General features: G+C 36.2%; 2 protein-coding genes across 3 annotated transcripts in view; both read right to left on the bottom strand.

Moving 5' to 3' along the window:
- Positions 1–16,802, bottom strand: part of LOC6054536 (four and a half LIM domains protein 2) — a 278,680-nt gene that overhangs the window by 229,671 nt on the left and 32,207 nt on the right. The gene's annotated exons all lie outside the window — the stretch shown is intronic.
- Positions 335–3,097, bottom strand: LOC6053797 (general transcriptional corepressor trfA). 2 transcript variants are annotated; one of them, XM_038262097.1, is made up of 4 exons: positions 2,712–3,097; positions 2,543–2,643; positions 1,597–2,057; positions 335–1,539 (listed from the first exon to the last, which is right to left on the bottom strand). In XM_038262097.1, the coding sequence occupies exons 3-4, from the start codon at positions 2,045–2,047 to the stop codon at positions 479–481; spliced, it is 1,512 nt and encodes a 503-aa protein (XP_038118025.1). In that variant the 5' UTR covers positions 2,048–2,057; positions 2,543–2,643; positions 2,712–3,097; the 3' UTR covers positions 335–478. The 2 variants fall into 2 exon arrangements, with proteins under 2 accessions (XP_038118025.1, XP_038118024.1); XM_038262096.1 differs by having other exon boundaries at positions 2,543–3,097.

Here is a 16,802-nt window from a genome sequence, read left to right as displayed (position 1 = left end):
ACACCTCATTCGCTGTCACCTAGCGCGCTCATTCCATCAATGAACGGAAACTTGCACCTTTCCATATTTGTCGTAAACCTTCCCCGTCATACCCAAGTTCCTATTGAACCCCAAGTTGCACACCTCCCACGCACTTTCAGCGCGGTTGTTCCGACTGTAAACCTTCGTCACCGGTTGACTCCACCGTCATTCTCTCTATTCCTCCCCACAGACCACAAACGAACCATCTACGGAAACTGGACCAAAATCGATAGCTCCGTTCATGACATCATCGTCTTCTGCGCGCGAGAAATCGTGGGACACTTTGTTCGGATCGAAATGAAGCTTTCTCCCGCGGGTTGCAGCTTGCGGCAGCATCATTAATCTTTTATTTCGGAAGATTCTCTCTCTCTCTCTCTATCTTAATTAGTGTTCGACTTAGTACTCTACGGGGAAGCGTATCGGATTAGCGGAAAGTCTTGAGATATGTTAGACGGCGTTAGATTGGCACGAAGAAGCTCTGCTGCACTTGGACCTCGTCGCCGTCCATCTTTTTGAACGACTTTTGGAACTCCTGGAAGCGGCTGCGCCGCTCCTGGAGATTCGTCCCGAACGTGTACTTGGGCAGTTCGGCGGAGTCTTTGCGGGTCTGCTTGGTAGGGGACGCGGATCGTTCCCTGGGGCGGTCCGAGTTGAGCCGGGGACTGGCGATGCCGACGGGTTTGCGGTTAGCTTGCTCGTACTCTTCGCGGAGGGTGTTGTAGGTGTCCGCTCGGAAGGGAGCGGAGGAGCGATCGAACTCTACGCGATGGGTAGTCGTCGTGACGGTTGTGTAGTTTCGGTTGCGATCCGGATCGTACCGCTCGGACCGGGTTGTGTTCACCAGGATTGACTTGTTTCGGTCGGGAGTTGAGGTTAGGGATGGTTTTTTGTTTACCTGACTGTAACCCATTTCGATCTCCTTCTGGCGTGCCTTGAGATAGCTGTTGTCCACGGACTTTGACTTGAGCTCCAGCGTTTCGAACGGAGATATGCTGCGTTCTCGTCCGTGGGTTCGTTTGGGCTTCTCCGGTGGCACCGGAGATGAATCCCGCTCGAATCGAGTCTCCTTGCGATCGAAGGTGGCGTACCTCTTTGTCGGAGAAGTACTTCGATCTCGCGGTTTGACCTGTGGAGTCGTACTCCGTTCCCTGTAACTCCGTTGTGATGAGGAGCTGTGCTCCAGATTCGTGGTGTCCAGCAGCGAATCCCTTGAACCTCGCTTCTTCCGGGTAGTCCGCATCCGATCTTCATCGTCCAGCTTGCAGTTGATGCCGATATCTCGGAACTTGGGCACGTAAGAACCTTCCGACGAGTTGGAATCCTTACGACCGTTTTTCTTGGAATCGTGCTTGAACAAACTCTTCTCAACGCGCTTGATGAAGCTCTCCACCTTCTGCACCGGCTTCGAAGACTTGAGCGACTTCTTGCGATACGTACGGGAGTCAAACACCACCGGAAGCTTCTCCGGATCTTCCTGGTCGTTTTCCCTAGATTCGTACAGATTCTCCTGAGATTTATCTGCAATAACAAAACGGGGTCAGTCCCAATTCTTCACCCCACCTCTTCCCAACTCACCCTTCCCCTTCTTCTTCCTCGTGTAGGTGCTCGTCTTCTGCTTCTCGTCCTCCGACTCCTGAATCGTAAACGTATCACTCCTCGTTATCGCGGCAGACTGCCGCCTCCCAGCCTGCTCCCGGTCACCCTTGGTAAACGTGTTGTTCCTCAGGATCCCCGCCGGCTTCTTCACCGTCTCGTACTTGTCCACGTACACGATGATCGGCGCCGGGTTCTCCTTGCCGTACTTGTCCTCGCGGCGTAGCGTTGACGTCGCCGCGGTGCTACTGCGGCGGTTTCCGTTGACGCCACTGTTCCGGCGGGTCGTGGTGGTTCCATAGTCCGACTCGCCGTTGCGGTTCAGCGTCGATCCCAGCGAGGAGCGGGCCGGTTTGACGGGTTTGCTGGGCGTACGGACCGTGGAGCGATCTGACCCGGTCAGATTGTTGCGAATGTTGCGCAGGAAGGACATTGCGTTTGATCTGGTGGAGGTTTTGGGATTTTTAAGAAGTGACTCTCCTAAGAAAAGAGGAAGTCGTTCTAAACTGTGGGTTGTGGCATGTAAACTCAGCTAATAACTTGAAAGTAATACGTTGAAGGAGTTCGTATTCAACGTTGCATTTCAAAAAACTTTGAAATCTGCGATTGTTCAGAAATCTGTTCAACGAGACAACTATTTACGTCAACATTTTAATCTTCTTTATGGGACAACTCACAGCTTCCAGATGTCAACTCTGGAACTACTCGATATCAAGTTGACGTCACTTCACTGAGCATCATCTGGTTCCAGTCCAGAACGTGTCTTCGCACATCTCACAACTCACTCCGCGTCTTACTACTTTTGAACCCTTCCCATGCGGTAGTTCGCCGACGCCTCCAGCTATTCCCAAAAACACAAATCCAGTAGCAGTGCACCGCACACACAGTTTTGGAACGACTTCCGACTTAATGCGTTGCACATGCTCACCTCCTTCGTTGAACTCGCCCCGAGACACTGCAGTTGCAAACCAGAAACAGACGCGCGACCTTCTAGCATGTACTTCCTTACACCCTAACTGGCACCTAGTACTGGTACGAACGAAACAACTACTTTAAGCATCACAGCATCTTGAGTCCATTGCGAGACAACTTTGTACCAACGGACGCGGGTTCACAGCCTTGAAGATACGCGCGCGCTGTTCAGCGCAGGTCATGACGACGCAGTCGTCGCGAGGAACGCCAGATGGTCACTTTAAGGGTTCATTTCGGGCTCTTCGCATCAGAATTTGCCCAAAAATCACTTTTTCAGGACCTCGTCGACTTCAAACGGTGCCACTTTCTCACTCAAGGATCGAATCCCAGTTTCCAACGGATCAAGCCAGTAGACGAGAGACACCTCAGGTCGTTCGCAGTGCAAAACACTTACTAGTGAGGCGTGAACGACGACTCCGGCGGAGAAGCCGGCGCGATTAGTGTGGATGGAGCGGTTTTAAGTTGTTGTGCCCGTCGTGAGTCGCCTGTGTATAATTTAGCTCCGCGGCGTGCTAGTATACTGTGCGCGGCGCGGCAGGTTTTGGGATGTGTGGTGAGCTCTTAAACGCCGGACTGCACTTAAGAGTATGCTAAACAGTGTGGGGCTACGGGGGGTAGGTCGATGGTGCTGTCGTCTTGGAGGGAGCAATTTATTTAGATGCGTTTTCGATTTACTTTAGATTTTGTTTAAATTTTATCAAAAATATCTATGTTAAAATACTACAATTAGTTCATTATTTACACAAGAGGTGGCTTAAGTAAGACAACAAATATTGTATTACATATATGATTTAAGTTCAGGCTACATTAATATTTTAAAATCAGGTTTTTATTGCATTTTTTTTTAAATCTATTATTTTCATACACAGCAAAAAATTCCCGTGTAAAATCGCATGTAAAAGCATGCACATCACCTTTGTGAGCAAAAGCATGTAATATTGCATGAGAAAACGTGTACACAAAAAGCATGTACGCAAGAAAAAAAGATTTCGCACACCCCAAAAATATCATCAATCCGGTGAGAGTTTCTCCAGATTACCAAGTACGCGCCCCAACCCTCTCGGCTATCTCGCCACTGTGCAATTATCAGAATCAACACCGATGTAGCTGTATGGCTGTATGTGCACGCTTTTGCATGCAATTTTTTGCGATAAAAAGTTTAAAAAACTGTTCTGTAAATAAATTGAGAACATGTCATTTTATGGGAAATTTAATGTACTTTTTAAAACTACATTGACCCAGAAGGGTCATTTTTTCATTGAGAACAACATCTTTCATTTTAAAATTTTGTGTTTTTTTCTAACTTTGCAGCGTTATTTTTAAAAGTGTAATAATATTTTACAAAGTTGTAGAGCAGACAATTAAAAAAAATGATTTATAAACATAAGGGGTTTACTTATAAACATCACAAGTTATTGCGGTTTTACAAAAAAACACTTTTGAAAAAGTATTTTTTCAGTGTAGTTATGTGTTGTGATTACTAATTTCACTTTTTGTCACTAAAACTTGATTTGCAAAAAAACAATATTTTTATTTTTGTAATTTTCTGATATGTTTTAGGGGACATCAAATGCCAACTTTTCATAAATTTCCAGAGCGGGCAAAAAATCTTTTATCGAGTTACGAATTTTTGTATCAATATTGATTTTTTTCAAAAAATCGAAATATTGGTCGCAATAGTTTTTCAACTTCATTTGTTTTTTGTAAAATCGCATTTGCAATCGAAAAGTACATTAGTGAAATTTATTTTAAAAATATTTTTGAAAAGCTGAGAATTTTTTTTATACTTTGCTGTTTTGAACTTTGTTGATACAATCCTTAGTTGTTGAGATTGTTAGGACTCAAAATTTAACTATCCCTGTACACAAAACACAAATAGCGCACAGCGCTATCTAGACAAGTTTGGAAGGATGACAGGAGAAAATGTTGACAGCGAGAACTGTCATCGACGGAGGAAGGAAGAGGAGAAGGGAAAAGAAGAAGAATTTATTTGCATCCGCACCAATAAAGTTTTTGCGCTCTACCAGCACGGTTGTATTTCGCCCCCAAAAGTGCGCCCGATTATCTTATTTGTCCTGATTGGACACCGCTCCCCCGAAAGTTGTTCGCCCGCTCGTGATAACATCACCCGGTCGCGGAAGTGCACGCACTTGATCCCGTACTACACCCAACTCGCCCAGTTCAATTTGCTCGCGTGCAACCCCCAAAAGTGGCCGCCGTGTGTTGCGCTGAATTGCCCGGATTATCCGGCGTGTGTTCCCCCCCGAAACAATCCCAGCGGGTGAATAACGGCCCCGTACCGGCCCGTGAGCTGCCCCGAATCCCCGCACCCGCAGTGTCCCCCATCAGAGATATTGCCATGCAATGATTTAAAAACAGGAAAATTGACGTTTTCTTAGTCTCACTCAAACAACCCATCATTTTCTAATGTCGATATCTCAGCAACTAATGGTCCGATTTTCAATGTTAAAACATGAAACACTCGTGAAATTTTTCGATTATTTCAAAAACAATATTTTCAAAAAAAATCAAGACTTAATTTCAAAAGGGCGTACTGTTGAATATTTGGCCATTTGGCCATTTTTCCATTTTTTAACCTTTGAAAAACGGACGATTAGTTGGAAAATGGTGGGTTGTATGGGTGAGACTTGAAAAACATCAATTATCCTGTTTTTTTTATCCTTGCATAGCAATATCTCATGCAATTAAGGGTCGTGTCGACAATATTCAAAAAAGCAAAATATAGAAAATTTTCTTAGCTCTTCAAAAAAAAAATTAAGGTTGGGCAATAATTCAAAAAAATTAACAACTGTGACTATAGTTTTTTTGTGGCAAAAAGTGAAGTTAAGAAGAACCAAAATGCTTTTTTTATCATTTTTTCAGTGTAGTCCTTATCCATACCTACAACTTTTCCGAAGACACCAAATCGATCAAAAAATTCCTTCAAAAGATACAGATTTTTGAATTATCACATACCATGCTATGGCCAGCTGCCAAATTTGTAAGGAAAATTATATGGACAAACAAATGATGCAAAATGGCTTCTTTGGGCAAACCAAAGGCACCAAAAAAAAAATTCAGACGGATTAAAAAATACAAAAATTTAAATTTAAAAAAGGCTGATTTCGTAGACAAATGCTCCTAAATTATCAAAAATAAAAAGTTTGAAATGTTCCTAAATTAAATTGTTTGGTACTGCTTTTGATTTGTTTCAAAGAATATTGTAGAATAAAGGAGATTTTCAGAAAATAAAAAAAAAACTAATTTAAAAATAGACCTTTTTTCTACTTTTGACAAAAAACTCAATCCAATACTTTTAGTTTAAAAAACACACATATTCAAAAAATAAAAAAAAATAAATTAATTTTAATCTTATCTTGAACTTAAACAGTTCATTTACCTTGCATGCAGCTTTAATTAAACTAACTATTTTACAAAACCAAAACAAAATTATTGCGGAAAAAATAAAATTTCAATTCGACTTTATTTCAACGTTAATTTCTGCCCTATCAATAAGATTAAGGATTTTTGTTTACTTTGGTCTGGAAGAAACGAGCTGAGCAATTCTCTACGAAATCGGTCTTTTTTCTTCAATTTTAATTTTTGTATTTTTTAATCCGGCTGAAACTTTTTTGGTGCCTTCGGTATGCCCAAAGAAGCCATTTTGCATCATTAGTTTGTCCATATAATTTTCCATACAAATTCGGCAGCTGTCCATACAAAAATGATGTATGAAAATTCAAAAATCTGTATCTTTTGAAGGAGTTTTGATCGATTTGGTGTCTTCGGCAAAGTTGTAGGTATGGATACGGACTACACTGGAAAAATAATACACGGTAAAAAAATTTGGTGATTTTTTATTTAACTTTTATCACTAAAACTTGATTTACAAAAACACTATTTTTAATTTTTTTATTTTTGATATGTTTTAGAAGACATAAAATGCCAACTTTTCAGAAATTTCAGGTTGTGCAAAAACACTGACCGAGTTATGAATTTTTAATCAATAATGATTTTTCAAAAATCGAAATTTTGGTCGTAAAATTTTCAACTTCATTTTTCGATGTAAAATCAAATTTGCAATCAAAAGTACTTTACTAAAATTTTGATAAAGTGCACCGTTTTCAAGTTATAGCCATATTTAAGTGACTTTTTGAAAATAGTCGCAGTTTTCATTTTTAAATTAGTGCACATGTTTGCCCAGTTTTGAAAAAATATTTTGAAAAGCTGAGAAAATTCTCTATATTTTGCTTATTCGGACTATGTTGATACGACCTTTAGTTGCTGAGATATTGCAATGCAAAGGTTTAAAAACAGGAAAATTGATGTTTTCTAAGTTTCACCCAAACAACCCACCATTTTCTATCGTCAATATCTCAGCAACTAATGGTCCGATTTTCAATGTTAATATATGAAACAATTGTGAAATTTTCCGATCTTTTCGAAAAAATATTTTTGGAATTTTCAAATCAAGACAAACATTTTAAAAGGGCGTAATATTGAATGTTTGGCCTTTGTGAAATGTTAGTCTTGATTTGAAAATTCCAAAATATTTTTTCGAAGAGATCGGAAAATTTCACAAATGTTTCATATATTAACATTGAAAATCGGACCATTAGTTGCTGAGATATTGACGATAGAAAATGGTGGGTTGATTGGGTGAAACTTAGAAAACATCAATTTTCCTGTTTTTAAACCTTTGCATTGCAATATCTCAGCAACTAAAGGTCGTATCAACAAAGTCCAAATAAGCAAAATATAGAGAATTTTCTCAGCTTTTCAAAAATATTTTTTCAAAACTGGGCAAACATGTGCACTAATTTAAAAATGAAAACTGCGACTATTTTCAAAAAGTCACTTAAATATGGCTATAACTTGAAAACGGTGCACTTTATCAAAATTTCAGTAAAGTACTTTTGATTGCAAATTTGATTTTACATCGAAAAATGAAGTTGAAAATTTTACGACCAAAATTTCGATTTTTGAAAAATCAGTATTGATTAAAAATTCATAACTCGGTCAGTGATTTTTGCACAACCTGAAATTTCTGAAAAGTTGGCATTTTATGCCTTCTAAAACATATCAAAAATAAAAAATTAAAAATAGTGTTTTTGTAAATCAAGTTTTAGTGATAAAAGTTAAATAAAAAACCACCAAATTTTTTTACCGTGTATTATTTTTTCCAGTGTAGTCCGTATCCATACCTACAACTTTGCCGAAGACACCAAATCGATCAAAAAATTCCTTCAAAAGATACAGATTTTTGAATTTTCATACATCATTTTTGTATGGACAGCTGCCGAATTTGTATGGAAAATTATATGGACAAACTAATGATGCAAAATGGCTTCTTTGGGCATACCGAAGGCACCAAAAAAGTTTCAGTCGGATTAAAAAATACAAAAAAAATCGAATGACCGAAATCCTAGAGAACTGCTCAGCTAACATGGCCGTAAGGTTTCACCTTGTAAGCGGAAGGAGATGAGTTCGATTCCTGATTGGCTCGACAAAAATCAGATCCCTTGAAACGGGTAAATTTGCTTACTGACCGGTAGGGGATGGGTTTTCGCTAGTGGCGTGCTGGATTTTCAATGCAGAAGTCGTGTGTTCGATTCTCGTACCGGGATGATGAATTCAAAAAAAAATAATTTATGGATTGTTTAAATTTGAAATTTCCTTGAAATACCGTGGAATTAAACAATTTTCTTAAATTAATGCTTTAAAATGAAAAACATTCCACCAATATTTCATCCACAAATCCTTTTTTTTGTGAATCATATTTGTTTTTAATTGAAAAGGAAAACATAGCGTGAAATAAATTGTTACAACATTTGCTATGAAATTAATACCAGGAATTCCTTAATGAAGTAATTTAGAATTAGTATTATATTGAATAGAAAAATATTTATGAAGCCATCAAAATATGAAAATAGGTATGTGCACAATTTTTGAACATGTTTATTTTTTTATGTAATTCAAAAAAAAATCTGGAAAAAGGTTTAACATATTTGTTTTGATTAGTTTGTAAAGATTGCCCAGTTATTTGTCATGTAAATTAATTTATTTTTGATGAACGAATTATCGCAAAACTTCACTTAGATGGCTTAATATTGTTGATTTATCGAATAAAAATGTTGACTGACGTAGTCGTAATAACGGAAAAAATCAAAAATAATTGTAATAATAGAATATTTTTAAAAACAAATTATTGCAACTAAATTAAAACAATTGACTCACCCCTCAACCAACGCCAATCGGGCACCCCGTCCCGTTCGCTCGGGATCCACAATACTGCTTTTTTCTGCTGATCATCAAAAAGCGACCAATTTGGAAGAAAACCACTTTTTTCTCGCGCTTCACCAACTCCCGTGTCCCCAGCTTCATTGCCCTCAAATTGGCCTGGCTGCGCGAGATTCTGCGAAACTCTGAGGGGAACTCCAAGCTCGCGTAGGAGGAAATGAGTCGGCCAAAGTTTGCGTTTTGTTTGTGTCCGGGTTTTGTTTTGTTTGCTTGTGCTTGTGCGTCGTGACTCTTAATCAATAAAGCTTAAGTTTGAGCGGGTTCGCAAACACCTCCACCTTGCTGTAGGTTGAACCTTTTGTGAATGAAAACCTTAGATCACACTCTGTAATTAGCAGGTAATCATTTGAATATTATACGCCCGCAAAGTAATGGCGATATTCCTCCCACCTCACCATTTAACCACCTTGACAATTTCGTCCAATTATCCCGCGCGACACCCATGGGAAGTTCAACCTTCAAAGTCGTGGGCGCCATCGGCTGAGGTTTTGCGCCCATTTATGGCAAGTCGCCCGCGAGATTTATCGGAAATTGGTGAGCAAGACGGGCTTAGTGGCCGTACCTGTGAATGAATAACCAACACAGGTCAGCTAGAACGGACAAAGAACACAGCTGTGGCATGGGACTGGACCGGAACGGGGATTTGGGTGGAATTAAATCGATGAGGACAAAAAAACTCGACAAGTCTTAATTGCATGACGATAAAATCAAGCAAATCGCGAATCAGTATAACACACACATGGGGAAGAAGCAAGAAGTCAACGACAAAGGTGTCATTTACCTTTGGGTGGTGAAGACGGCTAGAGATCTTCGGGAAAGACTTGGTTTGTGTTGTAAGAGCGACAATTTGTAACAATTTGGAAGTACTTTTTATCAAAATATTTTACTCAAAGAGAAAAAAAAACTTGCCTTATACAAAAAAATGTAGCGTTTAACTCTAAAACAATATGAAAAAAATTGGATTTAAAAACTTGGAAGCCTATAATTGTTAAAACAAAAATAAATAATTCACGTTTCAATTTAAAAAAAATAGGAATTCAATTTATTTTTGAAATATTTTCCAACTGGTAAGGTTTGCATCAAGACTACGTCAAATGTATGTACTATTATAGTTTTAAGAAAAAAAAATCAATGTGTAATACATAGCTACATGAAAATTTGCACAAAAATACGCATATTTCCTGTATTTTAAAAATGCAAAATACTCTAAATTATTGTTTTTGCTATGAGTTTTTGATATGGATGCATAAACCACGTGGACACTTTAAGGGAGGGGGGGGGGTATTTGGGGGGTTGTATGACGATTGTCCACGATCCATATATTTTTTAATATTTTTTGACGAGGGGGGGGGGGGGGTTTAACAGATTCCCAAAAAAGTGTCTACGTGGTTCATGGGTGATCCCTATATGATTTTGAGGATCAGAATTTTTCATACATTTTGAAAGCTTAATATACTTTTTTGAAAATACTCCAAATTTTCATAATACTACGCATTTTCGGAAAATACTAAAAATTTCAGCTTTGTACAATATGGGTATCAAATCATGGGGATTTTTCGTACATTTCGGAAGTAATAACACATTTTTTTTAAATGCTTCAATTTTCACAAAACTATGTACTTTAGAAAAAAATACTCAGAATTTCAATAATTATCAATATGGGATATCATCGGATTTTTTTTCATACATTTGGATAGTAATAATATTTTTGTGTAACACTCAAAATTTTCACAAAATTACGTATTTTCGAAAAAATGCTGCAATTTTAAGTTTTACAAAACTACGTATTTTCAAAAAAAAAATACTCAAAATTTCAGTATTTTACAATATGATTCAATCAAATGATTGGAAATTGTTGATACATTGAGATAGTCATAATATATTTTGTGAAATACTCAACATTCACACAAAATTGCTTAGGCCGATGCAAATATTTAAAAAAGTTTTTGTCCCTCGGCCCTGGTCAAGGGTGGGGGGGGGCAAAAAAAATATAAAAATTAAAATAACAAGCCATAGTCTTCACATTTAAATGAAAAAAGTGTTTTAAAATGCATTTTACACTAGTTCAGTTGTTTTGCAATCATTAGTTTTCAAAAAATCTAAGATCTGACAAAAACAAAAATTGTATCGAAAAAAAAGATTTTGCATCAAAAATTTTCAAAAAATCTTAAGTTTTTTTAATAAACCCAAACATGCTAAAAATGATTTTCAACGCAGAAGAATGTATTTTAATTTGATTTCAGCTGGCTGCACTTGAATTTTCATTGAAATTTTGAAGTTTATTGTAAATTTTTTTTGCCCCCTGATTTTTCGGGCCAATTTTGAAGGGGGGGGGGGGGGGGGGTGACAAAAACTTTTAAAAATATTTGTACCAGCCTTATTTTCGAAAAAAATACTCAACATTTTAGTTTTTTACAATATGAGCAGTTCTCTAGGATTTCGGTCATTCGATTTTTTTTGTATTTTTTAATCCGACTGAAACTTTTTTGGTGCCTTCGGTATGCCCAAAGAAGCCATTTTGCATCATTAGTTTGTCCATATAATTTTCCATACAAATTCGGCAGCTGTCCATACAAAAATGATGTATGAAAATTCAAAAATCTGTATCTTTTGAAGGAATTTTTGATCGATTTGGTGTCTTCGGCAAAGTTGTAGGTATGGATACGGACTACACTGGAAAAATAATACACGGTAAAAAAATTTGGTGGTTTTTATTTAACTTTTATCACTAAAACTTGATTTACAAAAAACACTATTTTTAATTTTTTTATTTTTGATATGTTTTAGAAGGCATAAAATGCCAACTTTTCAGAAATTTCAGGTTGTGCAAAATCACTGACCGAGTTATGAATTTTTAATCAATACTGATTTTTCAAAAATCGAAATTTTGGTCGTAAAATTTTCAACTTCATTTTTCGATGTAAAATCAAATTTGCAATCAAAAAGTACTTTACTGAAATTTTGATAAAGTGCACCGTTTTCAAGTTATAGCCATATTTAAGTGACTTTTTTGAAAATAGTCGCAGTTTTCATTTTTAAATTAGTGCACATGTTTGCCCAGTTTTGAAAAAATATTTTGAAAAGCTGAGAAAATTCTCTATATTTTGCTTATTTGGACTTTGTTGATACGACCTTTAGTTGCTGAGATATTGCAATGCAAAGGTTTAAAAACAGGAAAATTGATGTTTTCTAAGTTTCACCCAAACAACCCACCATTTTCTATCGTCAATATCTCAGCAACTAATGGTCCGATTTTCAATGTTAATATATGAAACATTTGTGAAATTTTCCGATCTCTTCGAAAAAATATTTTTGGAATTTTCAAATCAAGACTAACATTTCACAAAGGCCAAACATTCAATATTACGCCCTTTTAAAATGTTTGTCTTGATTTGAAAATTCCAAAATATTTTTTCGAAAAGATCGGAAAATTTCACAATTGTTTCATATATTAACATTGAAAATCGGACCATTAGTTGCTGAGATATTGACGATAGAAAATGGTGGGTTGTTTGGGTGAAACTTAGAAAACATCAATTTTCCTGTTTTTAAACCTTTGCATTGCAATATCTCAGCAACTAAAGGTCGTATCAACATAGTCCGAATAAGCAAAATATAGAGAATTTTCTCAGCTTTTCAAAATATTTTTTCAAAACTGGGCAAACATGTGCACTAATTTAAAAATGAAAAACTGCACTTAAATATGGCTATAACTTGAAAACGGTGCACTTTATCAAAATTTTAGTAAAGTACTTTTGATTGCAAATTTGATTTTACATCGAAAAATGAAGTTGAAAAATTTTACGACCAAAATTTCGATTTTTGAAAAATCAGTATTGATTAAAAATTCATAACTCGGTCAGTGATTTTTGCACAACCTGGAAATTTCTGAAAAGTTGGCATTTTATGTCTTCTAAAACATATCAAAAATAAAAAAATTAAAAATAGTGTTTTTTGTAAATCAAGTTTTAGTGATAAAAGTTAAATAAAAAATCACCAAATTTTTTTACCGTGTATTATTTTTCCAGTGTAGTCCGTATCCATACCTACAACTTTGCCGAAGACACCAAATCGATCAAAAACTCCTTCAAAAGATACAGATTTTTGAATTTTCATACATCATTTTGTATGGACAGCTGCCGAATTTGTATGGAAAATTATATGGACAAACTAATGATGCAAAATGGCTTCTTTGGGCATACCGAAGGCACCAAAAAAGTTTCAGCCGGATTAAAAAATACAAAAATTAAAATTGAAGAAAAAAGACCGATTTCGTAGAGAATTGCTCATATGGGTATCAGATGATTATTTTTTTCGTTTATCTCAATAGTTATAATATTTTTTTGTGAATACTCAAAATTTTCACAAGATTACATATTTTCAAAAAACACAGTATTAAAACTGAAATTTTAAACATTTTTTTCAAAAGTACAAAGTTCTATGAAAATTTTGAGTGTTTTCAAAAAACAATCGGAATGTGTGAAAACTTCAAAATCGTTATAAGCACATTTTGTAAAAAAATGAGTAATTTAAAAAAATACGTAATCTTGTGAAAATTTTGAGTATTTAATAAAAAAGATTTAAAAACATTGATACTTATATTTATATTACTATCGAAATATATGAAAAATTTCAAATCATTTTATTGGATCATATTGTAAAATACTGAATGTTTGAGTATGTTTTTTTTTCTTTCGAAAATACATAGTTTCGTAAAAATTAATAGTATTTCGCCAAAATAATATTACTCAACCCCCGGTGGTTGGTCACTTATTCGTTTGTCACTTTTTTAGTTTGTACCCCGTTGGTTGGTCAAAATCAAACTAAAAAGTGACGAACTATCACTTTTTACACGGCGCTCACGCACACTATCAAAACAAACGTTTGGTAGTGCGTATGAACTTCGCGTAAAGGGGTGTCAAACTAAAAAGTGAACCCGTTCGTTTGACAACAGTTGGTGTCAAACCATCGGGGTTTGAGCGTACTATTGAAATGTATGATCACCCAAGTAACATTTTTTTCCAGGAATTCTACAAGAGCTCTTCAAGATAGCTACATAAAAATAAAATTCTCTTCAAAACTTCTTCAGGAGTTTGGAAGAGTACTTGAAGAGAGTTTTATCCTACCGCGGTCCAAACTGCTATGCTGTAGCTATCTTGAAGAGCTCTTGTAGAACTCCTGGAAAAAATGTTACTTGAATATTGACATTTTGAGTATTTTTTTCGAAAATACGTTGTTTTGTGATAATTTTGAGTATTTCCAAAAAATTTAGTATTACTTTCGAAATGTACGAAAAATCCTGATCATTTGATACCTATATTGCAAAAACTTAAATTTTTAGTACTTTAACCGAAAATGCAAAGTTTTGTGAAAATTTTGACTAGTTTCAAAAATTGTTACAATTTTCGAAATGTATGCAAAAACGTCGATCAAAAAAAATAATGTTGAGTATAATTTTGGGAAAAATATGCATTTCCAAAATACAGTAAAATAACGTATTTTTGTGAAAATTTTCATGTCATTATAACGGCAATCGTTTGCTGACATAATCCCGATTCTAAAACACTTTCAATGTTTAAATGATTTTTCATATGATTATAGCCAATGTCTCCCATACAGCTAAAAGCTCTGTGCCTCAGTTATACACGCCCCGCTTTTGAACCCCCCCCCCCCTCCCCCTATGCGATGCTAAACCGAGGCATGACTGTATGTTATTTATGTTTATATGTCCAAAGAATCTGAAAATTCATTTTGTTTTCCGATTTAGATTCAAGTTTATGGAGAAAATAATGACACTTTGAGAATGTTAAAACTATTCATCAATATTTTTAAATTATAGTTAACTAACTTTTGAAACTATTCAAAATTTCATGGAATGTTTTTCTACAAGTACTTTGAACACATTTCTACCAAATCTTCAGCATGATTCCATAATTAGTATTTTTCATTTTGCGAAAAAATCTCAAATCTATCAAAGTCTTCCCAGCTATCAAAGTAACCCATGTTTACGGCGCCAGTACTTTAAAACATTTTTTTTTTGTATGAATTACCAGAACCAAAATATCATCTTATTTAAAACAAAAAACTTATTTTTATATATTAATTCAAAATCCCTAAGTCGATGATTCTGTGCTCTCTTATACTAACAAGAAATTATTCCTAGCAAGATTAGTTCAAGAGAGCACAAGGCATCGAAATAAGGCAAGTGAAAGCATTGTTAAATTTTGTTTTTATTTGTACAGGTTATTATCATTAAAAACAAAAATTCCTTACGTTTTGATCATTTTGTTTTTCTTTGCAATTTTAGTAAAAAAAACGATGAGACTGCTAAGATATTTTATATCACCTATCACCAATGTTTTTGACTCCCCCTTCATGTGGCCCGAAGAATCAGGTGGTAGAAATATATTGTTTCATTATTTTTATGCTTCAAAGTTTTTTTAAAAATGTTTAGTGCAATCAGCTGAAAACAATTTAAAATGCATTCCCCTGCGTTTATGAGCATTAGAAAAATGTTTAAGATCGTTTATAAATATTTTGAGTTTTAGTAAATTGAAAATGATTGCAATAATTGGTTTTAGTGTATAATGTTTTTTTTCCCAACAACTTTTAAAATTCAAAATTTTTGGAGACAAAAAAATCAAGCCATTTCTACTTTTTTTTAATATTTCATATCCTCGATTTTCTTCCCTATTCATAATGTAATTGTCAGATTTTTCCAGTTTTCCAGTTATTTTTAATGTTGAGGTTGCCAATACTTAAAGGTGAAGTTAGTACAAGAAAAATAAAAAAAAAATGTTTCGAGATCTGTGAATCTTCACCGTAAACGTATGAAATTCAATCCCTCGATGTTCACTGGATCCAATAAACTGATAGCTATACAAGGTAAATTTAATATAATGGCTTCTTCGTTGCATCCATCAGTCTTACAGCAAGAAATCAAGCAGACCATTTTGCAATGATGCTTGCACTTCCCACAGATCTCGTTTAATTTTTTTTTTTCTAGTATGTCTGCACAACACATTATGCTATATTTTCATTTTCTAGTTTGAAACCGTTACTTGAGATTCACCAAAAACCAGAGAACAAAACATTAAAATATTGACCTCAGCCCTCATCCTCCCCGCCAAAAAGGGTCATCGATCCATAAATTACTATTCGTGACTTGGCCGCCGCCAACAACCCATCGATCCATCGCTTCGCAGCTCTCGCCAAAATCCGGACCATCCTCCTCCGCCCCGAGGTCTTTTGCGGGCGAATTTTGATGTGCGAATAAAGCAAAATTGTAGACTACCGTGTACCTCGTACACGCTGGCCAAGAAAATAGACCCACACGGAGTTCCAACAAAACACTTCAAAAGAAATGGCCCCGCCGGTGGTGGCCATCAATACCTAACGGTGAAACCTGTGCCAATTTCGTGGCCGCCGCGGTGAGAATTCCACAGCTCTTCTTTTCAAAACTCCCCGAAGATTGCGAAGATTCGCCACAACTGGTTCCAGCTGGAGCAGCAGAACTTCGGTGTGGCTCTATTTCAGCCTCCGTATTTTCCTTATAAGGCTCGTGTTCTGCAACCCAAAACACCAGTAGTCCGGCGTCGTCGTCGTTCCCAACGAGGGAGAGAACACAATCGATCAGAACTAATTGACGATAATTTACGAATTAATTCATTCTTTCGAGCATTCTTTTCGAGCAGCGATCTCTCCGCCTTGGGGCCATTCATATGAGGCTGGAAAGCATTGAGATTTTTTTTCTGCTGCCTTTGTTTGCTGGCTGCGGCGAAATCTTGCGAGATAAGAGAGGAAGCACAAAGAAGTGGCCCCGGTAATGACCCTCTTCTCTTTGTGAATTGAGCAACCTGATTGCCTTGAACTTTTAATATGACACGTGTCGATATGTGTAAAGAGTGGTCGGGAAG

Source organism: Culex quinquefasciatus, chromosome 3 (assembly GCF_015732765.1).
Source record: "Culex quinquefasciatus strain JHB chromosome 3, VPISU_Cqui_1.0_pri_paternal, whole genome shotgun sequence".
Classification (NCBI taxonomy): domain Eukaryota; kingdom Metazoa; phylum Arthropoda; class Insecta; order Diptera; family Culicidae; genus Culex; species Culex quinquefasciatus.
The sequence above is the reverse complement of the archived record's forward strand: the minus strand, read 5'-3'. Positions and strand labels throughout refer to the sequence as shown.

Bases quoted from the DNA above. Each gene is read 5' to 3' on its own strand.
- LOC6053797 (XM_038262096.1), bottom strand. From the start codon at position 2,047: ATGTCCTTCCTGCGCAACATTCGCAACAATCTGACCGGGTCAGATCGC. The intron at 1,540-1,596 runs GTGAGTTGGGAA...TTGTTATTGCAG, and splicing joins GAGGAAGAAGAAGGGGAAGG to ATAAATCTCAGGAGAATCTG.